This window comes from Equus asinus, chromosome 10 (assembly GCF_041296235.1).
Source record: "Equus asinus isolate D_3611 breed Donkey chromosome 10, EquAss-T2T_v2, whole genome shotgun sequence".
NCBI lineage: Eukaryota > Metazoa > Chordata > Mammalia > Perissodactyla > Equidae > Equus > Equus asinus.
Genome location: NC_091799.1, coordinates 75,909,999 through 75,935,897, shown reverse-complemented (window position 1 = coordinate 75,935,897; position 25,899 = coordinate 75,909,999). Strand labels below are relative to the sequence as shown.

The window sequence follows — 25,899 nt, the reverse complement described above, 5'->3', positions numbered from 1 at the left end:
ATTCTGCTAAAAAATAAAAACAGAGAAAAAGGATGGTCTTCTTTTAAAAAATCTTGTCTAAAATAGTTCAAATTAATCATAGTGTCATCCTTCAAGGGGCAAATTCTATAATTTAAAAAAATGACTCCATTACAAACAAATGTTAGCCAATGTTTGCCAAAGTATCCAACATACTGTCTAGACAATAGAAAGTAATCATCCAATGTTAGTTCCATTTTCTACTTTTTTTTTAATGGAGAAAAAAATTCTGGTAAAATTTATTTCTTTCATCTAATTTTCTATTAGAGTATTGTCTTAAAGTTTGGGAAAGTGCGTTTGTTTTGACTGCCAGCAAATGTCACAAAGATCCAAGCCATTTTAGAGATGGGCACTAAAGCTTTGTCATATTCCATTCTGAATGCTGGTGAAAAAGATCCCTTTCACCAGGAAGAAAAATGATTTTTTGTCCAAACATTAGCCAAGAAAAATCCCCTGAAAGCAATATTCTGAGAAAGGTTCTAAATTCTTGATAGAAAAGCAATCAAAGTCAAAATGCCATCTCCCAGGTTTGAGGACCAAGGCATCATCCATCGAGAGGCTCTGTGAGCTTTGCCACACGGTAATGTCCTTTTGAATATAACATTGGGATTTAGAGTCCCACTTACACCCTGGTGAGGCTGATGCAGCTGCACTGAACATTTTTCTCATTTATAACGTTTGCTTTATTCTCGTTGGATAGAAAACAGTATGATGATATTTTGCAACCAAGTGTAGGCTGTAAAGAAAAACTACAATTTGGGATTGAAGGCATAAAGCAAACTTTTAATCTCACTCTTGATGAATTTAAGTACCATTAGATTTGGTGCTTTTCTTGTTTAAGCATTTAATAAAATATCTAGGTCCATTTTTAAAGTTATAACATAATGGAAAAGTAAGTTAAAACATTAGCATGCATGAATACCGACTGTTTCTAAAAGGGCTCAAAGAAATATGCACTTAATTACTTAAAATCAGAACAACACAGAAATATATCACTTATAATTATCAATGAAGAGAGTCCTGGAGAAATAAGAAAGACTGCTACTCAAAATCTAGGAGTTTTATTCAGGATATAAGATCTAATTTTTTTAAAAAAGCTGAAACTTGACAGCTCTCCATCCCATAGCCTAGTATTTCTGTGAGCCCAAGTATCTAATCTCTCTATTTGCACATTTGTAAAATGGGAATAATATTGGCTGTACAGCGGTGTTATAAGGATTAGAGTTAATACCTGTAAGTGACTCTCAGAAGGCAGGCCTTTGGTAAATGGTATTGTATTTGATGTTACTGTGATCTCTTCCTGTGAACGTACTCCTCGAGTACTTTAAGCTGGATCTCCCAGAACTATACTTCTGCGTCAGGAAGAGCTTTCCAGCCTACTGAAGAGGAGTCAGATTATTCTTTTGGAATCACACACATGGAGCAGACTCAACAATTGTCTTTCCATCATCTCTGAAAGAACTCCCTTCAGACTTCTAAGGCGCAGGGCGGCCCTAAAACTCAGCGAGCGCTCTCCAACTAGATCAATAGCTTCTAAAAGGGCCAGGAAAAAGGAGAAACTTTCTTTCGATATTACCCTGGTCAGGGTCTGATGCTAAGGATGCAGGTAAATGAAGAGCGCAATATGATTGCAAGCAACTGTCACGGGGCCTGGGCCTGGGAAGAACCTGTAAAAGAAACTAAGGCCATGTGTAGAATAAGGTTAAAGAAGGGAGGGAGGCGGGGCTGGCCCCGTGGCCGAGTGGTTAAGCTCGCGCGCTCCGCTGCAGGCAGCCCAGGGTTTCGTTGGTTCGTAATCCTGGGCGTGGACATGGCACTGCTCATCAAACCACGCTGAGGCAGCGTCCCACATGCCGCAACTAGAAGGACCCACAACGAAGAATATACAACTATGTACCGGGGGCTTTGGGGAGAAAAAGGAAAAAATAAAATCTTTAAAAAAAAAAAAAGAAGGGAGGGAGGCTTCTGGTACGCACATTTCAGCCACCGCCTCCCTCCTCCCACCTTCCAGCATGAAGATCAGGGAGTGAGTCCACAGAAACATCCCTGTGAAAGATGAAAAGGTCAAGCTTTCATCTAGATATTTGTGACTATCTAAAAGAAAGACTGGAATTTTCACTATTTAGTTGGTTATTGAAAGCCCAAGCCACGAGTGCTTATGGGGAGCATATGACAGACTCTCAACCATTGTACCCATATTCCAAATTTTAATGTGAAAATGAAAAATGAAGTCCTCCAAGAGGACTTGCTATGACCTGGAGCTCAGAGATTTCCATAAAAATCAACATGACTCCTCTGATTTAGGTGTATTCTTCCAAAGGCTCTTTCTGTGTAGTTGTTTATGAACTCTTTTCTACTACTAGAATGGAATTGCCGAATCTGGTTTGTTTACCTCCATTTCCAGCCTCTAGAACAGCCTGGAACATATTTAGTGTTTAGTATGTAATTTCTGAATGGATGAATCTTGATCTCGTCCAAGTTGTAATATGGTGCCACTGCCTCCCTCCAAGAAGAGAAATTGTCCTTGGAAGGTGACTCTGGGCAATGTGAATCCTAACATGTTTACACACCCAGGAAGATATTTCCAATATAAGGAATTTGAAAGCTTCCCATATATTATTTCACTAATCCTTACCAGCAGGATACTTAAGAGGACAAAGTACATTAGCCTGATATCACACTAAAGAAACAGAGGCCCGAGAAGGTAATGCGATTTGGCCATCTTCAATCAGTGAAATCAAGAATGAAAGAAGAATGAAATAAGAAGAGGGAAAAACAAGATTATTAGCCTTGTAGCCAGGAGCAAAGCTAGAGAAAATGCCCTTTTTTGGTGTTAGAGCCTCAAAGAATTACAAACACTGCAGAAAACTGCAAAGCGAACCTATGGGTAATTATGTTAAAACCTGTAAAAGTTGACCTGACTGGGCAAGTGGTTTTTTTTTCCAATTGTGGTAAAAAAAGAAAAAAGAAAAGCTCACCTTCTTAACTACTTTGAAGTTTACTGTTCAATAGTGTTAAGTATATTCACATTGTTGTGCAACAGCTGGCCAGAACTTTTTCATCTTGCAAACTGAAACTCTATTCACATTAAACAACTCTCCAGTCCCCCTCTCCCCTCCCCCTACTTTCTACTCTGATTCTATGAGTTTGACTATTCTAGATACTGCATACAAGTAGAATCATGCAGTGTTTGCCTTTTTGTGACTGGCTTATTTCACTTACTATAATGTTCTCAAGGTTCATCCATTGGACAAGTTCATTTTAAGATCAGTTTCTACATGTATCATTTAAACCATAAACGATCTCAATTAAAGGGAATCTGATACTATCCTATCAAAAAAAGCCACAAATCTCAAATACTGGGGATCAAAAGAGAACTTGGAAAGTAAGTACAAAGTTTATAGCAGATGAGCACAATCAGAGAACAAGAACCCCAGTCACTTGAGAGATCAGGTGAAACAAACAACGAGTCGGTTTTGCATTATCAATGGGATTAAGCAGGAAGGAATACTAGATTGGGCGCCAAATGACCTGAGTTCCAGCTCTGGCTCTTCACTCAACTGAAGGAGTGAGAGTTAGCAACTTACCAAGTGTCTCTGAGCCTTGGGTCCCCACCTTTCTTAAAAGATCGTTGAAACACAAATAAGATAAAATATATACTATATTTTTGTAATATTTAAAGTGTTTTATAGGTGAAAGAGAAAATTATTTTAAAAGTAACTTGAAAATGCTATTGTTTAATAGGTACAGCTTCCAGTTTTGCAAGATGGAAAATTTTCTGTGGATGGACGGCAGTGATGGTTGTACAACGACGTGAATGTATTTCAAGCCACTGAACTGTACACTTAAAAAGGGATAAAATGGTAAATCCAGTGTTATGTATATTTTACCATAATTTTTAAAAAACAAGTTATTAAAAAAATATATAGGGGCCGACCCTGTGGCCAAGTTGTTGAAGTTCCATGCATTCTGCTTCAGCAGCCCGAGTTCATGTGTTCGGATCCTGGAAGCAGATGTATGCCACGAATCAGCCATACTATGAAAGGCATCCCACATACAACATAGAGGAAGACTGGCACGGATGTTAGCTCAGGGCTAATCTTCCTCAAGCAAAAAAGAAAATTATATATATATATATATATAAAACAACACTAAATCTTGAAAAATGATTGCTTTATTAGATTACACATTTTGGAAGTAGATAGTCATACTATTTTCCTATTTAAATTAATAGTCATGTGTATTTAGATTTTAAATTGCCATTTTTTGCCCTCCTCTATCCAAAATACTTTTAGCATCACGAACACACACAAAATTAAACATTCTAATTTTACTGATCCTTGTGTTATCAAACATATATTGTAAATATGCATTAGCATAGAATCCCTCTCCTTTTGAGAAAGGAATTATTGATATTGCCATCTAATAGGTGGGGAAATAAACACAAAGATGTTGAGTGACTTGCCCCACCCTAGATGTCCAAATTGTCGGTTATTACTAAAAAACGTAATGTCCATTTTAACATGTGCATTGAGGGGGCTGGTAGGTTAGTTCTATATATATAAATTCCAATGCTTAATCAGATTGACTTGATAAATGCTTGATACCAATAAAATGTATGATTTAAGATCCTAAAACACACACACACATACAGACACTACAGTATTCTAAAATATTTACATGCACATTCATTGAACAATTGAGACCAAAGTAGGTGAGCCATCTGTAAGTTACTGCCTCCATGAGTCACACACCTTTATTTTTTAGCAACTTTTTGCAAAGTGTTTGTTCTTACATTTCTAGGCTTTAAGTCCGGAAGTTTTTTCTCACTCCAATCTTTTGTTTTATCAACAATTTACCAACCAAGTACTGCTGCCAAATACTGTAGTCCACCCCATTAAATTGTTTAAATGGCCCTTCAATGAACTGTCCATTAACATAATGAAATGTCTGAAGAGGAAACTGGCTTTAAGGAGAAAAACATTCTTGGAAAAATTTTAAACTCAGGGTTGTTGTTTTCCCCTTCAAGAACTTTGCTCAAAATCAGGGCCTTAGGGTCATTTGGGCATCTTCAGGAAAGGCCCAGGGGATCCCAATCTGTGTGTGGTAATGGAATGATCGCAGTGGACAGTCTGCACATCTTCCATCACAGGAGGGCAGTCTCAATACTCACATTGACACAAGAGAAAAATAAGTTCTATCTACTGATATGCCAAAATATTGTTCTTAATCTAATAGCTTTGGAAATAATATTCATGTCCTAAATTAAAATGGGCTTTGTTCCTGCTGTATTCAATTTTCAGTCCATATCCCGCCTTCTAGAAGAGATTGCTAAGTTTTTCTAGGCAATTAAACAATAAGTAAAACATTCTAAAAAACAATACAGGTAAAAGATAAAAAATATGCCATAGATGGAGGACAGGTAAGGTAGAAGTAGTGACTGGTGAAAAGATTGGATTTATTCAGTCTGTCAAGGTAACTGTAACTTTGTTAACTCATAGGTTAACAAAGGTAACTTTGTATAACTCATAAAATTCATTGAGAACTTACGAGGTGTCAGGCACTATGCTAAATGTTTCACACAGATTATTCCATTAATTCACACAACAATCATATGAATGTGGGTACTATTCCTGCCCCGTTTTCATACAAGAAATTGAAGTTGAAGTAACATACCCAAAATCACACAGCTTCTTAGAATCAGAAAAGGCCTGAGAGGTCATTTGGGTCAACCGCTGTGTCAGTGCAGATGTTCAGAAGATGACCATCCAGCCTCTCTTTACACACTTCTAGGGAGGGTGAGTTCACTACTTAAAAATCACATTGATAAAAGGTTCTTGCCGTCTTTTTCAGTTTGCCCAAAGCTTCATCCTTTTAAATTCTATTTTTTGGTTGCTTTAATTTAGAACTCCAGAGATCTCTCCTACATGTGTGTGAAGAGAAGTGACTATATTCCCATGCAATTTGGCTTCCAGAAACTTCAGTCAATGACTTGGTAAATCTCCAATTCCACCTACAATCCCCAACCCCTTACTCCCCCAACACATGGCAGCTTTCCAGAGTCTCTCTGAAAGTCTGAAGCCCAGAACTGAGCACCAGGCTGCAGATGGTTCTGCCCAGCACAAGGTCAGTCAGGCTAGCACCCTCCTTGTTCTATGAACTGTATCCGGCGATGCAGCCCAGATGTACATTTACTGCCACGTCATACTACTGAGTTATAGTCAGCTTCCAGTTGGCTATGTGCCCCAGGTCTTTTTCTCACAAATCGTAAAGTCAGGTTTCTATCAACTTGCTCTTACATATTTTATATTTCATTTTTTTTCAGTTCAACTCTTGTTAAGGCTTATTGGAATAGTTTCAACTAATCTTCAGGTTTACAAATCATTTAAAAATTTAGGCTTTCTGCCCAGTAGTGTAGTGATTAAGTTCACGCACTCCACTTTAGTGGCTCCAGGTTCATGGGTTTGGATCCCGGGCAATGGTCCACACACCACTCATCAGGCCATGTTGTGGCAGTGACCCACATACAAAATAGAGGAAGATTAGCACAGATGTTAGCTCAGGGACAATCTTCCTCAAGCAAAAAGAGGAAGATTGGCAACAGGTGTTAGCTCAGGGCCAATCTTCCTCACCTAATATATCCATCAGCCTTGTAACAACTGGGAGTTTTCTCATAAATCACAATGAGAGAGAACTCAGCCAGGCACAAGGTATTCTGGGACTGAGTGGGAAGAATAATACAGAATTCTTCTCATCCTAGGATATAGGTATAGTCTGGGGCTGAAGTACTTCATCTTAGAGAGAAAAGTCTAGTTATCTAAGGTGGTCTCCAAAGCTCAGACTCGGACAAGGAAACTTCATACAAGGAAGTCCAATCTGGCTGAATTTTCCCTGTGTTTCTAGGAATTTTACTTGCAGATCTGCTATTATCTTGTCCATATATTGGACTGTGTTCCCTCTGCTGAACCAGAACTATTGCTGGTCACTGTCCTCTCTGGATATGGATATTCTCCCTGTCACTTGTCACTGTGTTTCCTAGCCAATATCCTCTCCACCAGTGGGAAGATCCAGTCCACTCTCTGGGCTACTCACATCTGCCCCTCCCACAACAGCTCATCTTCTAGAACCAGCTGCATCACAGAAGCTGAGCTCTGGACACAGCAAGGCAACTGTTGAAATAGCCCTCTTCACAGTCCCTTGTCTATAACTGGACTGGTTCTGGAGCGTAGGGCACGGCTGGACCTGAAAAGGGAAGAGAGAAAAGTCGAGAGGCTTTAACTGAGAGGAGTCAAGGAAAAAGGAAATTAGAGAGGCAGAGAACCAGGTAAGCCCTGCCAGGGACCCTGTTAGCAAAATAAATGAGGTTAACTAGGCATGACGGAATAATAAAAAGAGCTACATTTATTGACCCCTTACTCTGTGACAGGTATACTATATATATTATCCGATTGAATCCTCACAACAAAGGATATGAATTTGGGACTGTCATTATCTCCATTTTAGAGCTGAGGAAATTGTAACTCAGAGAATTTTTAGAGCCTCCCATGACTCAGCTGGTAACTAGCAGAGCCGTGGTTTGAACCAAGTTTGTCCACAACATCAACCGCTATGCAGTTTTACAGCTTTAACACCAAAGACCCAGTGGAGTTAAGTGACTTGCCCAAGACTTGGTTGCAGATCCAAGACTGCAGTTGGGGTTTCATGTATCCCAGGCAGCTCACTTTGCACAATATAAGGTGCTCCCTTAACCAGCATGTAGGTTAGCATCACTTCCTTGTTTTAATTAGTCACAAATCACTCATGTATTACCCTATACAGTTGCTGGGATCCATTTTTGCTCTTTTAGAAATTGTGACATTTACGTATCTTTATGCCTCAGTTTTCACAATCTCTGGAAACAACTGTTTGGTTCTGTAATATTTTATCAGGTTTTTTTTTCGTCTTAGTACGTGGAGATATATATTACCTCGGCACAAAAGCTTTACACATTCGAAAACATTTTTTCTTACTATTTTCTCACTTTTCTTCTAAAGATTATTCATCTTGATTGAAAATCACCAATAAAATATGAATCGGTAGCCTAGTGTACAGCAGCCACTGTTCGGCGCTTTACGTGGATCCTCATTTAATCCTTACAACCACCTAAGCAGCATTCTTCCTATGAAGTCCTCCTGACAACCTCTGAAGTACTATTATTATCCCCACTTTTTAATTGACGAAACTGAAGCACAGAGAGGTTAAGTAATTTTCCTGAAGTCACAGAGCTAATAACTGCAAAGCCAGGCTTCGAACCCAGGTATTTGAAACTAGAGCCTACATTTTAAAATTACATCTCCTCTGTATAAATTAGGTAGTGCTTATTTTTTTTCTTACCATCTGTTAATTTCACACTATCTGTCACAAGCCATGATCTAGCCTGTCCTTGTACCACTTCTAGCTCCAAGCATAGCGAAGAGAGATCTTGGTATGTTTTCATTGTTTTAGTCTAGGCCGTTTCTTGACTTTAGCCATGTTGACACATTTCTGCAATTAAATGCCAGCTCTTACATCTTTTGTACAGGCATTTTAAATCTATTATATTGGTTTCTTAGGTGGATCCTCTTTTTTTGCCTTGTGGCTATCATGTATACTTTCGTTGTATTTCAGTAGAATTTCCCATATTCCTTAACAGAGGCTAACAAATAATAAAAGCATTATTCAAAATAATTGTGGGGGTGAGCATGATTACTATATTTTCATTAAATACATTACTATATAGGTCATACTTGAATTACCATCTTACAGATAATTAGAATACAAAACTTAAAAACCAAAGCAGTACTAAAAATAGCATAGTTTTTTCTCCTGAAGGCACAGTCCAATCTGATATTTCTTCAAAGTCGTTATCATCATCAATAATCATTAAGTGTATAAACGTAGAAATTACAAGAAAATTGCTTGAACGTGTAGTGCCGTAATGGCTGAAAACTGCCATATAAAACAAATTTCTATTTCACCTTTTCAATTGTCATGTGACTCATTCAAAAAACATTGGGCCCAGTATAATCTTTATTAAAGTTCATTGAGATCATCCCTTTGCTGAAATGAGCCTGTTTTTGTTAAAGAACTTGAAAAATAAAGCTGACTTGAATACTTCCTTGGGGTTGCCTTGTTTTCAAATGAACAGAACAGAAGCAAGGTCAGAGTCCCTCTACACTGGTTTGTCATTTGTTATTTGTCCACTATTATTTACCACACATTGACCATAGGCCAGACATATTCTGGGCATCAGAAAAGATTCAGACAAGGTCCAGTCCTCAAGGAGCTTATACTCTATTCAGTTGACAGATAATAAACATACAAATAAATAAAGCAACCAATTGTTGCTACTCAAGCACTATGAAAACGGTAAACCAAGCAATTGTTTAAAGAATGTTAAGGATGGAAGTAAACTGCATTGGCTAGCATGGTTGGGGAATATCTCCTGAGGAGAAGGCATCATATTGAAGGCCAGAAAGAAAAGAAGGCAGACTGGTAATGATCTGGAGGAGGATTCCAAGAAAATCTCTAAAACAAGAAAAAATCTGGAGGGTATGGAGAAGGAATGGCTAGAATAAGTGAGTGAGGAAAGGTAGAAGGAGCTGAGGTCAGAAAGACAGACAGGGGCCAGTAATTTTAGTAAGTAAATGCAGAGGGTTTACAATAAGTGAATGATGTACCCGATTTATACTTTTGAACGACACTCTATGTAGAAGGACAAAAATGAGGGCAGAGAAATTGGTTAGGAGGCCTTCAGAGGAATTCATGTGGGAGATAACAGCAACTAGATTAGGATTGTAATAGTGGAAATAGTGAGAAATGAAAGGATTTGGGATACATTTTGGAGAAAGAGCCAACAGGATTTACAGATATGATGGTTTAGAGTTTCAGGGGGAAAAAAAGAAATAAAGAATTGCTCCAAACTTTTGGGCTTGAGAAACTGATAGATAGTGATGCAAAATGCTTAGATGGGGAAAACTTGATTAAGAACAAACTTGGTAATGGATGGTGAACTCAGTAGTTCTTTCTGGGTCATGTTAAGCTTGAGATTTCTATAAGTCATTCAAATGAAAATCATGGGAAGGTATTGAGAGGATCATATGATTTTCATCCTTCATTCTATTAATATGGTGTATCACATTTATTGATTTGTGTACGTTGAGCCATCTTTATATTTCAGGGATAAAACCCACTTGGTCATGGTGCATGATCCTTTTAATCTGCTGTTGAAACAAGAGACTCATTTTAGATTGAAGAACACATATAGGCTGAAAATGAAAGAATGGAAAAAGATATTCCATGCAAATAGTAACCGCCAGAGAGCAGGGGTAGCCATACTTATATCAGACAAAATAAACTTTAAGTCATAAACTGTCACAAGAGACCAAAAAGGACATTATATCACTACAAAAGTGTCAATTCACAAGGAAGATACACAAATTATAAAGATATATGCGTCCAATATGAGAATACCTAAATATATGAAGCAAATACTGACAAAACTGAAGGGAGAAATAGACAGCAACACAATAATAATAGGAGATTTCAATATTCCACTTTCAATAATGGATAGGACATCCAAACAGAAGATCAATTAAGGAAAGAGAAGACTTGAACAACACTATAGACCAAATATAGCTAGCAGACATATACAGAACATTCCATCCAACCACAGCAGAACACACATTGTTATCAAGCACATATGCAACATTCTCCAGGATAGATCACGTTAGGTCACAAAATGAGTCTCAACAGATTTAAAAGACTGAAATCATACCAGGTGTCTTTTCTGACCACAATGGAATGAAACTAGAAATCAATAGGAGAAGAAAATGGTAAAATTCTCAAATATGTGGAAATTAAACAATATACTTTTTAATAACCAATTGGTCAAATAAGAAATCAAAAGGGAAATTAGAAAATATCTTGAGACAAAGGGAAATGAAAACACCACATACCAAAACCAATGGAATGCATCAAAAGCATTACTAAGACTGAAGTTTATAGCAATAAACGCCTGCATTAAAAAAGAAGAAAAACCTCAAACAACCTAATTCTATACCACAAGGAACTAGAAATAGAAGAAGAAATTAAGCCCAAAGTTAGTAAAAGGAAGGAAATAATAAAGATTACAGAGGAAATAAATGAAATTGAGAGTAGAAAAACAATGGAAAAAATCAACAAAACTGAGAGTTGGTTTTTTGAAAAGACAAACAAAATTGACAAAACTTTAGCAAGTCTAAGAAAAAAAGAGAAGACAAATAAAGGAAATCTGAAATGAAAAAGGAGACATTACAACTGAGGCCATAGAAATAAAAAGGATTAAAAGAGAGTACTATAAACAATTATATGCCAATAAACTGTATAACTGAGAATAAGTTCCTAGAAACACACAGCCTACCAAGACTGAATCCTGAAGAAATAGAAAATCTGAACAGATCTACAACTAATAAGGAGATTTGAATCTGTAATCAAAAACCTCTGAACACAGAAAACCCCAGGACCACAGGTGGGTTCACTGCTGAATTCCACCAAACATTTAAAGAATTACTGCCAATCTTTCTTAAACCCTTACAAAAAAATTAAAGATGAGGGAATACTTCCAAACTCATTTTGTGAGGCCAGCATTACTCTGATATAAAAGCCAGACAAACACACTACAAGAAAAGAAAACTACAGGTCAATATCCCTGATGAATATAAATGCAAAACTCCTCAACAAAATACTAGCAAACCAAATTCAACAACACTTTAAAAGGATGATACATCATGACCATGTGAGATTTAACCCAAGAGTGCAAGGATGGTTCGACATACAAGGATCAATCAATGTAATACATCACATCAACAGAATGATGGATAAAAATCACATGATCATCTTAGTAGACGCAGTAAAAGCACTTGACAAAATTCAACATTCTTTCATGATAAAAACATTCAACAAACTGGTAATAGAAGGAAATTATCTTAACATAAAAAAGGTCATATATGAAATACCCACAGCTAACATCATATCTAAAGGTAAAAGCTTTTCTTCTAAGATCAGGAACAAAGCAAGTATGCCCACTCTTATCACTTCTAATCAACACAATACTGGAAATCTAGGCAGAGCAATTAAGCAAGAAAAAGAAGTAAAAGACATCCAAATAGGAAAGAAAGAACTGAAATTATCTGTGTTCACAGATGACATGATCTTATATGTAGAAAACTCTAAAGATTACGCTCACACACACACAAGAATTGTTAGAACAAATGCATTTAGTAAAGTTACAGAATACAAAATCAATATACAAAAATCAGTCTCATTTCTATACACTAAAAATAAACAATCCAAAAGGGAAATTGAGAAAACAATCCCATATATAATAGCATCAAAAAGAATAAAATACTTCAGAATAACCTTAACCAAGGAGGTGAAATACTTCTACTCATAAAACTGCAAAAGATTTGTGAAAGAAATTAAAGAAGATTCAAACAAATGGAAAGACATCCCATGTTCATGGATGGAAGACTTAATACTGTTAAAATGCCCAAAGTGACCTACAGATTCAATGCAATCCCCATCAAAATCCCAATGGTGCTTTTATACAGAAAGAGAAAAAACAATACCACAACTCATATAGAACCATAAAGGACCCCAAATAGTTAAAACAAGTCTTGAGAAAGAAGAACAAAGCTGCAGACCTCATACTTTGCGTTTCAAAACATGTTACAAAACTACTGTAATCAAAACAGTATGGTACTAGCATGAAGGCAAATATATACACCAATGGAAGAAAATGGAGATCCCAGAAATAAACCCACACATACACAGTCAACCAATCTTTGACAAGGGTGCCAAGAAAACATAATGATGAAAGGATAGTCTCTTCAACAAATGTATTGGGAAAATCGAATGCATGCAAAAGAATGAAAAAGAATGAAACTGGACCCTTATCTTACACCATACATAAAAATCAGCTCTAATTGAATTAAAGATTTAAACTTAAGACCTGAAAATGTAAAACTTCTAGCAGAAAACATGGGGAAAAAGTTCTGGACATTGGTCTTGGCAATAATTTCTTGGATATGACACCAAAAGCACAGACTACAACAACAAAACAATAGAAGAAGTGGAAATACATCAAACTGAAAAACTTCTGCATGGCAAAGGAAATAATCAATAGAATGAAAGCAAAACCTATGAAATGGGAGAAAATATTTGAAAACCATATATTTGTAAGAAATTAATTTCCAAAATAATGAACTCTTACAACCAAATAGCAAAATACCAAATAACTCAATTTAAAAAAAAGGCAAAAGATGAGGGGGGCCGACCCTGTGGCCGAGTGGTTAAGTTCGTGCGCTCCACTGCAGGCGGCCCAGTGTTTCGTTGGTTCGAATCCTGGGCGCGGACATGGCACCACTCATCCAGCCACACTGAGGCAGCGTCCCACATGCCACAACTAGAAGGACCCACAACTCAGAATATACAACTATGTACTGGGGGTCTTTGGGGAGAAAAAAGAATAAAATAAAATCTTTAAAAAAAAAAAAAAGGCAAAAGATGTTGCTCCAAAAAAGACACAAAAATGGCTGACAGGTAGATGAAAAGATGCTCTACATCACTAATCAGGGAAATTAACATCAAAACCACAATGAGATATCACTCCAAACCTGTTAGGATACTCATTTTTAAAAAAACAAAACCCAAAATCAGAAAATAACAAGTGTTGGTGAAGATGTGAAGAAATTGGAACTCTTGTTCACTGTTGGTGGTAAAATGGTGCAGCTGCTATGGAAAACAATATGGCAGTTCTTCAAGAAATTAAGAGAACTACTATATGATCCAGCAATCCCATTTCTAGGTATTTATCCAAAAGAACTTAAATAAGGATATCAAAGACACATTAGCACTCCTGCGTTCATTGCACCATTATTCACAATAGCCAAGATATAGAAACAATCTAAATGTCCATCAACAAATGACTAGATAAACAAAATGTGGTGTGTGCCTACGATGGAATACTATTCAGCCATGAAAAAAGGAAATCCTGCCATATGCTACAATGTAAATGAACCCTGAGGACATTATACAAAGTGAAGTAATCCAGTCACAGGACAAATGCTATATTATTAGACTTATATGAGATATCTAAAGCAGTCAAATACATCAAAGCAGAAAGTAGAATGGTGGTTGCCAGGGGCTTGTGGGAAGGGGAAAAGATGAGTTGCTGTTTAAGGGGTATAAAGTTTCAATCATGCAAGATGAAAAAGTTCCAGAGATCTGCTGCACACCATTGTGCTTATAGCTAACAATACTGTACACCCCAAAAATTGTTAAGAGGCTAAATCTCATGTTACGTGGGTTTTTTTTTTTTACCACAATAAAGAATGCCATAAGAAGCCAAAGGAAAAACATGTTTCCAAGAAAAGGGGTGTGATCAACTCCATCAAATGATGCTGAACATTCAAATAAAATGACACAGAATTAACTTTTAGCTTTGGCAAAATACAGGTCATTGGCAACCTTGATAAAAACAATTTTAGTGCAGTGGTGGGGAAATAATGAGGTTGGCATGGGCTCAGGAGAGAAAGGGAAATAACAACCTGAAGACAGAGGGGATATTTTTACAAATATCAGAGAAACAGTGCAGTGGATAGAGAGGTACGTGTGGAGTCAAAGGGAGCTTTTCTTTTTCCTAAGAGTGGTAATATTAACAAATGTTTGTGCACTAACTAGCATGATTCAGCACAGGTAGAGAAAAATAATGATGTAGGAGAGAGAGCGGATACATTTAGGGGTAAACTTTGAGGAGATTTGAGTGGATGGGATTCAGACACAAGTAGAGAAGCAGGTAGGAGCAGGTCCAGGACTTCTAAAGAAAATGCAGAATATGCAGAAATAGATGCAGTGGGTTGGTGGGTTAATGGAGGGAAACTGAGGAAGTTCTTTTCTGTTTGCGTCTATTTTTGTTCTATAAAATAAGAGGTGAAGTCCTAAGTTTAGAGCAAGGTGGGAAGGAGGTGTTGATTTAAGGAGCAAGAAGAAGTATGAAATTGTCATTTAAGAGAATAGGAAAATGAATACACTAGGGACGTGCAGTAAGAGTCACGGTCAGAAATTTCCAGTGGGCTGGGGCATCCAGGCTGTGCAATTTTTCTCCAGCAATGTTTAGCCATTGAAGTTTTCTGGGATCGAATAGGCAAAAAATTGAGATTAATTGTGTTGGGGTTTTTCCAGGCAAGCAGAACAGGAAAGAGTGAGCCAAAGGAATTAAGGATATTTTCAAGAGTAAGACTCTAATGCTGGACCCAAGGAATTTGAACTAATACGAAGACAAATGAAAACATGAGGGGGGTGATAAAGACTGAGCCCAACTTCACAGTTCTGCAGCCTTCCCTTCGAGCAACTTTCAAGGCAGGATCTTTACATCCCCCTGATCACTTTTTTTTTTTTTTCTGAGAAAAGCCCAGAACAGGTCAAGGCAAGAGGGTGTTTAGAGCTAACTCTGTGCTAAGGCAGCCTTGGTCCTCCTCCTCACATACTTCCTCCTCCTTCTCCTCCATACACGGCAACAGCGAAGCATGGCCTGAGACACACATTGAGGCAAGTTCCCATTTGCCCATCAGAACTCCTTCATGTGCACCTTCTCTTCAGCACCCAACAAGCCAACGGGACCCGCAGGAAAGCTTAGCAGGCAACCAAGATTGCCGTTCATCATAGTCTACTTTCCTTCATGAAATAAAAATTCCTCAAGTGAATCAAGCAACACAACCATCATTTATAATGTTGACTAAGGATAAACACGGCTGCTTTATAAAAATTAATTCACAGGAAGAATTCTTCTATGTGAGACATCATATTAGCTGGCATTTAGATAAAGAGGTATATGAGCTGTCCACTCCCAGGATCTGTAATGAAGCAGAGGATCACATAACAAGAGCACATCTAACACATCACGGGCCATCTGTTTCAGTACCTGATCTCCGGAGGTGACTAATCCTGGCTGCTTCTCAAGAATGTTTAACCATCTCCTCCTGCCCCTCTTCCTGACCCATCTTCCTCTCTTAACAGAGCATAATAAAAGCATATGGTGCTGTAGAAAGCTTCTGGAAGAAGAATTCCATCTGCACCATGGTCAATTTCTCTCACTTTTCCCTGCCTTCTGGTACATACGATTTAGACACTTTTCTGGTCCCCCATCTTCGGAGATTACTCCTAACCCTACCCAGAGAAGGAGAGATAAGAGAATGTATAAGCTTCTTGAGGATATCAAATCCCATGATTGTGTCTAGAAGTTCCTTGAGTGCCCATCAAAGTGACATGTCCTCTTGTTTCAAACAACTAATGCTTATGGGTTAGAAGCATCCTTGTTGGTAGTAATGGGTGCAATTTCCAGATTAATAGAGCTGACCCCTTTAACCAACAATAATTAAAATATGTGCATACATGTGCATGTGTGTGAAATTTAGCCTTTCCTTGAAGGCTCAGTGAACATCAATTACTCTACTAATGTGCTTTAAAATAATGGAGATATTAGCAATTACTTTAGGTATGTCAGATGTACATTGTCCCACGCTGCTCACTGGGAACAGTACATACTCCAACTGTATCCCTACTATGGACCTCCCTGGAAGAATGATTAATTAGGTAGCACCCACCAGAGATCTACTTGTAGGAAAAATCAAGAAGCTTCTTGGGAAGAAAGTTATCTTAAGAGAAATCAGTACACACTATGCAGGCACACACACACTCATGTGCACGTGCATACATACACACAGAGAGTGAGCCAACATTGAGAATGATGCAGAGTACAGAATAAAATCTATCCCACATATTGTCCTCTGCCCAGCCCTCATAAACTCATACCTGAGTCCCAGGGCAAGAGGGCAACAAAAGAATCAATACAAATTCAAAGAGCTCTTTTGTTGACATCCATACCAGGCAAAATGAGTGAAAAGTTCTGGCAGGGCTGGCATCCATGGCTTCGGCAGCAATGGCAGAAGTAGAAGTCAGTAGAAGTTGGCATCAGCAGCTTGCACAGCGGGGGAACGGGCTCTGGGAGCCTTTGACTATAGTGGAATCTAGGGTGCTTGTTACACATTAACATCCTCAATGTTGGGCCTCTGCAGACAGCACAGGCCCTAGTGGGACTGCCAGCAGCAGTGGTGTTTTAGGCATTAAACTAGGGAAGTACAGTTTCTCTATATGTCAAAGCAGTAAAAGTGACAACTCTCCAAAGTTTCCCCAAAACAGGAAAGAAGGAAAATGGCAGATGCCATGTGGTAGCCCCCAAATTGGCTGATAAACCATACAGAAGAATTTGTCCAGAGATTTACACAACTACTTGGAAGCACATCAAGGCGGTACTTGGAAGGAGTCAAAAGTGACAATCAACATGACTCTGATTTTACTTTCAGGCTGGCAGGGTTTAGGGACACTACCTTTCGGGTCCCTGTGTCTTCATTTGTTAGTCTTCCCTCATGAATATTCCCCGTTGTTATTGCTGATGTATGGCACTCAGCAGTCTCGTTCCTCTTTGTAATTTACTCTTTCTATTCTGATTGAGTGGGGTTAGAATTAAATAAGAGAAAACAAGCTCTGAGTAAGGATATGAGAAATTTTCATATGAATAAAGTATGTGAATATTAACATAAACATTGTGGTATCCATTTTAGCAATTTGAGGGGTTTTTAAATTTTAACTATTTTAGAACACTGATTATCCCAAATTAATAAAAGTCAAACAAGTGAGTTATAACCACATTTATGCATGTTTCTATTCCATGTAAACCATGCTTCAAATAAATGAGGCATGGTTTGCAAATATAAACAAGATTGATCATTTTCTTTCCATAAAAAATCAATTTACTGTTTACCTTAGTTTTTGGTGGCTTTCTGATGCTGATTATTACTATATTTTGCATTGATGATGTCACTATCACTCAAGAGCAATATTGAAAAGTTCTAGCTTATAGATGAGTTGAATGAATCTGCAACACATAAATATAACAAAAGTAGCTGAAGCTATAACACAACAAAGAATGAGATTAAATGGACAAAGAACTAACACAGGGATGTTTCCTAGATTGTCATAAGTGCCCACCAGCATCACCAGATGGGCTGACTTTAAGTGCTGTTGATGGCTGATATCAATGAGCAGCAGGACTTTAAGGAAAGGAGGGGAAAGGTTTTACATTTATCACAGTGACCTAATTTGAACACTTAAGTAGCAATTAAATACATTTATCGCTCAAGATGCATGATGAACTGCAATGTCACTTATCAGAAATGTTCCCAGCCTGGGCCATTAGCCTTGACTCAGATATGGGGTTCTGGCTCTAAGCCTGATTGTAAATTTGAACACTCGTGGATAGACTGCATGATTGAATAGAAAGAGCTTAGTCAAAGATGTATATTCAAATTTGGCTCTGCCACTTACATCAAGATCCCCTTAGAGATGCTCTAAAACAATGTTTTTCAAACTTTAAATGTGTACATAAATCACCTGTGGATCTTGTTAAACTGCAGATTGCGATTAAATTGGTCTGAGGGGTGGGGTCTGAGATGTTGCATTTCTACCAAGCTTCCATGCATGTCAACGCTGCTGGTCCCTGGACCAACTTTGAATAGCAAGGTTTTAGAAGATTATTGATAGGACATGTGAAAAGCACACGTGTACATGAGAAAACACTTTGTAAACTGTAAAATGGCATAAGTATCACTTGATATTAATTAGTAATAGTTGGGGATTCAGTACAACTCATCAGGAAAAAGTTCTAGCAGAATAAGTTATGTTCCAGATATTCTTCAATTTTTTCTTTTTAGCAAAATCAAAAACAAAACTGGGACTTGGAAAGGCAACACAAGAAATATCCTAAACAATTCTATTGCTTTTTGAGTGCTTTGAAAGATTAACTTTCGTATAACCATCTGACTAAAACGATGAAACATCCCCTGCTTTTCAAAAGAAATTTGTATAGTTAGAGCTAGTCACAGATTTGTCCTTAGATTGTTTCATCCCAATTGAAATAGGAATAGTAAGTCACAAGAAAAAGGAAGAAGACGGTTGGCTCCAGGAACACTGGCAACAAGAAGAAGAGATCACTGTGAGGGAAGAAATTAAAAACTAAGAAAAGCAGACACAAGAACACAAAAATCAGAACTGTATAAACATCTAGTTTAACTTAGGAAACTGTTCTTTTTTCACTGGTGTTGGCATTTTCCGGAAGAAATGAACAAAATCGACAGGTATAATTATTGATTTCTAAAACATTTCTGTGTTCTTATCTAAAGTACAATCAATTCCTGTTCAAGCATTAGTTTGCAAACTGGCCCCCGTACACAGAGGGCAAGGAGAAACGGAAGAAAGAAGCAGACCACTGCAGACTGGAAGGGAGCAGTTTTAATAAGCAAGAGAACTCACATCCAAGGCTCGTCTTGGGCGGCCACAAGATGAGTAGATCTCTGCACCCACCCGCCAGAATCTTAAACGTTTGTATAGAGATCTTAATGGGGTTCAGGCACATATACCATCCAGATGGTCTCAACAAAACATTTCTCTCTCAAGGCTGTCTCCTTGAAACCAGCTCTGGCTGTGGGAACAGTGGTCAAATCGTACATTCCAAGGACAGGGGCAGGGTTAAGGGGTCTCCTATTGCCCAGGTCCAGCTCTCAGGTCAACCTGCGGTCACATCCTCTCACTGATCTCCTCCAACATCAAGGAAAGACGCACTGTGTCTGAGGTTCTAGTCTCACAATATTTTGGCCCATCTTTTGTTATTGCATGGTCAGTTTGCTGTATTATGTAAAGAAGACTTTCATCACATATCAGAAAATGCATAGCAGACCCCTCCCATGGGGAAAAAAAAAATCCCTTCCTGATTCTTTGGATTTTGGACAGAATGACTCCCTGTCATAGATCCAGATCACCAACACCTTACCCAGATCAAGCAACAGCTTGCTCGTTCCCACGATGGATCTCTTTACAACGGTTCTGGAGGCACCACGATTATAGAGTTAGAACTCTGCCTCAAAGCAGCCAGAAATTCATCAGACTCACCTCACCTGAATTTTATACTTTGTCTTCCTGTTTCCATCCCTGTTAGTCCTCTCTGACCTGCTTGTGGTGAGAGAAGGTATCATTCAAAATCCAAAATGCCAGGATATTGTTAAACAAGCATGTATGAATGAAAACTCAGTTTGGTGTCATCAGAGATAGGAAGAAATAACAGACGAAACTGAAATCTGAGTAGCTGTCAACGTGTTCCAACATTCCTTTGAAAAATAAATGAAAAGTAAAACTACTAATACCAATCACTAAATTAATTCCTAAGGCCAGTCAATACCAAATCATGAAGCCATTTAAATGCAAAACAGCCACTGAGAGATTTGGTTCTGTAAGCATTCGAGACGCAGACACTTGAGAAATGTTTCGAGATGCCAGAACCGTGCTCATGGTGGGGAATATCACACACCTGCACTAGCCCTGGGTAATCTGGGTCAGCTGCCCCAAGTGGGTGGCCTCATAATTAGACAGCTCTTCACTCTCCAGTTGCTTCACCTAAGAAAACCTGAAGCTTTGAGGATGACTGAGCAGCAGTTCCCTTCCACAGAAACACTTGTGTGGTGCATCAGGAGTGGTTTTAAATGGTGGAGATAATTACTTAATTCAAGCTGTAGCAACTGGCCAAGTAAACATGTAGCAGCCAGGAAGCTATTAGCATGATTTTAAGGCAATTATTCCATTAGTGTTTAATAGTCTCCAATTAGTCTTCTCTGACTATCGAAGTTTGAATGTCTTTTTTCCACCCCAAATTCTCACAATTGAGTAATGCAGAAAGATACCAAACTCATTTTAAAACCTGGATTTATATATATGGATCTACCAAACCAACTTTACAGGATCATGGGGGAATTCAAGGATGGAGACTTGGAGAAATATGTTTTTTTTTTTTTTTCTCAGAAGTACAGGGGGTAGGAATGGAGGCTTTGCAGGGGTTTTTTACTTTACTAAGAGGGATTGGGAACACAGTGGAAATTCCCACCGCATCCAATGCCATTATCTTTATGTCTCTAAGATTACCAGAATATCTAAGTCTCTGACCTCAGGTTTCACTTTGTGCCATGGGGAGAAAAGAAAAAGTTCCCTGTTCCTGCTTATGCCCAGTTCCTCGGCCCCCCACCCTGGTTAGTACTTGTTGCAACTGAATCATCCAGATATGAACTCCAAAGCATTTCCCTCCAAAATTCCTAGGAGGTCTTCCCTAAGGACCACTTTAGGGGTCAGATCACTAACCTAATAGTAGGTTATTTGCCTTCACTGAGCTGCGATGTTGACGTCTGTGAAATGGAGTTTAGTGTACCAGCACTGCCTGCTTCCCAAGGTTTGGGGAAGGATTATGTGATCTGGTGTACATACTAGGGCTTTGCAAAGCGAAGTAATACAGAAATGTAAGATAGATCCAGACATGGTATCATTCCATCCCTCAGAACTAGCAATGTGAATTTAGGCTTTTAATCTCTCTGTGTCCCTGGAGAGCCACCTGTCAGAAAGCTGGCGTCAGAGTCCTCGCCCTTCTTACCTTCTCTGTGTACAGAAATGCTCAGGTGAGACCATGTGAAAGTAACTGTCTAAAAACCAAATAAAAACAAAGAAAGAAACGAGGATAAGAACGCCTGTGGAAATGAGAGTGGAATTTTGCCAACAAAGTTGTGTACTTTCTACTATCTCCTTCAAAAGAGCAATCCCCAGGCTCACCCAGGTAGCAGGGTACATGCAGAGTGGAGAAGCTGCGGTGTTTTCCTTAGAGATAGCTGGGCTCTTGGGAAGCTACCTCTTGATGATGGGTAAAAGGAGACAATCCTTTCCGTTCTGGGGTTGGCGCTCAGCGTGGCCTGTGCCTATCACAGCCTCCAAACATCCGCTTGACTAACAGCCATTGATTTGAGTTGCTAATCAATTCTAGCGCTGCTGGTTTGAGCCTCTTGGGATATTTAGGAGTACCCCTCTTTTCCATTTTTTTCTTTTCTCTATGTTTTCTCCCAGTGACTGAGAGAGGGCACTGAATGGGGCAGAGCAAGAGGAGGTAGACCAGAAGGATGAACTTGATAACTGGGCTTGGCTCAGGGAAGGGGATGGACCACCTGTGGGTAATTTGCCCTCTAGCTGGGTCCTGGAAGGATCAGTTGTCTGCACCCTCAGCCCAAGTGAAAAGTCAAATTGGTAACAAAGTATGGCTGTGTCCCCAGCTGTCACCATGGTACACTGTCCTGAAACGACTGTCTGCTCTGCACACCTGAGCTAGGGGCTGCTGCCCCAGAAACCTGCCCAGTCCTCTGGTCCAAGTCGCACGCACCATGCTGCAGCCTCTGGATCCCTTCCTTGCTTTGCCCAGGATTCCTTCCTTCTAGGCTGTCTGGACACCGCGCAATCGCCGGTCCCTATGGTTTGCCTGTGAATCCCATCCCTCAGCCGCTGCTCACGCAAGGTCCCCTACCCGGCTTCTGTCCCAAGCAGCAAACGCACAGTCTACAGGGTTTGCTTTTCTGACCCGGGCGCTATACGTTGCTAACAGCACTTGGACCAGAATCCAGAAGGTGGCCACCCGACCAGGCCCTCGGGATGCACGCAGCCCAGGACGCGGCGCCCTTCGCCCCTCGCCCCCTGCAGCTCCCAGTCAAGGGCAGCGATCATGCCGTCGCCGGTCCCTGAACTTTCATCACTCTTCGGGAAGCGCTTTGTCTCTTTAAAGGAGACTGGAGACGAATGTCAATGACTCGAGTAGGTTCTAGCGGAGAAATCTACCAAATCCGCTCTATTCTGTGACAGGATGGAGTCCGAGGTCCACCAGCCGAGCCCTTAGGACGCCAGCTCGCGCTCACCTCGCTCTGTCTTCCCACAGACCCAGAAATCGCCCCCACCCCCTGAGTCTGCGGGGAAAACCGTGGGAGGGGGACGCGAAGCGCATCCTACAGCTGAGCCTTTCCCCTAACCCAGCCCTCTCACACAGCCTGCTTCCAAAGCCCAGCGCAAAAGCAGTCACCTTGACTCCAAGCGCCACGGTCCCCAGAGGTTTGGAAAAGGCGAGGAGGCCCGGGGCTCCCAGGCACGCGCTCGCCTGGCCCGAGACCCACCCCTGGAGATGAGTTTCCCTCCCTCGGGCATCGGGGCAAGTTACCACTTAGTGGCAAATAAAGCAGGGCGGGGCAGGTGGAGCGGGCGCCAAGCGCCCCGTCGGCAGCCTCAGCGCGCCTACCTGGGATGGCTAAATTGGTGAGGGGGATGCTGTGGATGCTCTCCGGCAGAGTTGCCATCCAGTCGGCGAATTTCAGCTCATTCTTCCCCTGAGACGAGGCCATGGTGCTGGTCTGCGTGCCGCGCGCAGGTCACCGCACTCCTTGGGCAGGCTGGCAGGTTGCTGCCGCTAATCCAATGTTTGCTCCAGCCCCGCTAGAGTTTACACTCCGCTCTGCGCCACACCCACAGGATGGCGCAGACACATGCTAATTTTAATAATTATTCAAAACACCCCATGCTCCCTTCGTGCCTCCGCCAGACTCCGCCGGAGCTTTTGTTCCTGACGTCCGCGTTCGGCTTTCTCCTCTCTCCCCTCCCTCCCCGACTCCCTCCTCCCGTCTTATCCCTCCTATGCGTCTCTGCCTTTTCTCGCCATTCTGCAGCTCTCCTTGGCTTATCGTTATTCTTTTTTTTTTTAAAAAACTTGGTTTACCCAGCTGCTTTGCCTATGGTCTTGCTCAGCCCTTTGATGTGACTTCCTGGTCTTGTTTGTAAAAAAAAGACAGTCTTGTGGTTGGACCTAAAATCCTAGTAGACTTCGGGATTCTATCGTCTCCTGGGGAGCTGACTCTCATACTGGCTTTCAGGACTTTCCATTCTTACCAGAGAGCTTTCCTTTTTGTAAGCTACAACAGGTTATGGCTTTCCTCAGCTGGAGCCCACAGCCCTGCTTATAACAAAATGGTGGTCTTTATTCACCACTTTGCCTAATTTTTGGAGTAGTTGACAAGTGTGCTGTCATGAAAAGGCAGTAAATTCTAGGTGGTTCCTACTTAATCCCTAGTATCCTGTTTCAGACATTTCAAGGTAAAGAAGCACTTCAACTCCTTCATTTCCCCGATCATGAGAAATCTATGTTATTTCTAGGGATAAAGCTGCCTATGTCCTCTCTCTGTCGTTCTCATGACACTCAGGAGCAGGCAGAAGCCTGATGCTAGAGGAAAATCATCAGATTTCTCAGTGACATGCTGTAATTATTGCCAGTCGCATTTGGTGGAATTTATTTGGCACCATTCGAAATGATCTTTGTGACTGTCTGAATTTTCATTCCTTGGCAGACTAGAGAGATGTACCTTTCTCAAGAGAAATCACTCATTGAGCCTCCAAAGAGCTGTCTTGGTCCACCTGCTCTCATATGAGAAAGAGGAGAGAAATCAAGTCTTACAAATTTGGTAAGTCCAGGGATGGCCTGAGTAGGAATAAGTAATGGACTGAAAATGTGGTGGGTCTTTGCAACCCAGAGAAAGTAGATGCAGTAAAGGTACCTCTGGTCTTTGATCCAGTGGTGTGTAAATCCTTTTCCTAAAGTAAATGCCATTAGGTTGGGGAAATGAAAACCAAGGTAGGAGAGAGACCTGTAAAACATGGGAATGGCCATTTTATTTCAGTAAATCATATAGAATTAAAAACACCCAAAACTTGCTTATTGTACAGGGATGCAAAGCCCAAAGAATATTCACTCTAAATGAGGACCATTGTGGGAAAGATGGAGAGAGGAGACGTAATGCCTTAGCCTTGTGATCAAGTTTTCCATTCTCCCATAGACTAACTTCATAGCTTCGAGAGGGTATGGTAGTGTTATCTTTAAGAATGAGAAAGAGATGTACTGGGACTTTTTTTCCCAAGGTGAATCTTAGTATTCTTACTAGCATGGTAGAACCCACATATACTTTTGATGAGAGTGAGAATTTAGCTCACTATAGGATTCTTGGTCAAGAGATCTACAAACATCACACTTCTGGCTAATGTTGGTGCTCTAGACATCACTGCAGGGCAATGCGGAGAGCTCAACTCTGGGAATCAGCTGCTCTGGCTATGAGTAGTTTGGGTGAGTCTTCTAGTCTCTGTCAGTCCTAGTTGTCTCTATATAAAATGGCAATAATAATTCAGAGATTTGTGGTGAAGCTTCCAGGAAACAGTGTATATGAAAGAGCTTTGCTATTAGCAAGGCATCATGTGAAATGTGAGAGTTAAGTTTATTAACACAACAACATATGTGTATTTCCCTCTCTTTGCCTTTTTTTCATTTTTTTTTGGCCGAGGAAAATTTGCCCTGACCTAACATCTGTTGCCAATCCTCCTCTTTTTTTTTTTTTTTGTATGTGGGACACCTCCACAGCATAGTGGATGAGAGGAGCAGGTCTGTGCCAGGATTCGAACTGCAAACCCAGGCGCAGAAGCAGAGTGTGGGGAACTTTAACCACTCACCATGGGGCTGGGCCCTCTTTGCCTTCTCAGTCATTATAAAATATTCATATTCAAGAGGATGAAATAATTACTGAATCTTGATAACATTTTTTAATACGATACACTTTAAAAACATCTCCTTCAAGTGTGTTGAACTTATGTGTCTCTAAAAGGTTACAAAGCATTTTTAAAAAATGAAACCACTCTAAATGTTGAGCAAAGCTGCCCTATAAAGAATCATATACTGTGTCTTTGGTAAAGTAGATGAACAACCCCTCCCCTGTTTTACCTGTTTTGAATGTCAGAATTTTTAATGTATTGGTTTTGCATAAAACTTTACATTTCTCTGCATGCAATCCACTAGAGAAGACAGGGCTGGAAGTCAATAGTTCTGAA

General features: G+C 39.9%; 1 protein-coding gene across 1 annotated transcript in view; it reads right to left on the bottom strand.

Annotated features, from left to right (window-relative positions):
• PLCXD3 (phosphatidylinositol specific phospholipase C X domain containing 3) overlaps positions 1-23,637 on the bottom strand; it is a 161,430-nt gene extending 137,793 nt beyond the window's left edge. Inside the window, exon 1 of the mRNA XM_014867421.3 lies at positions 23,276-23,637. Within this exon, the coding sequence (XP_014722907.1) occupies positions 23,276-23,378 (103 nt within the window). The 5' untranslated portion in view covers positions 23,379-23,637. The remainder of the gene's footprint in view (positions 1-23,275) is intronic.
• Positions 23,638-25,899: the final 2,262 nt, after the last annotated feature.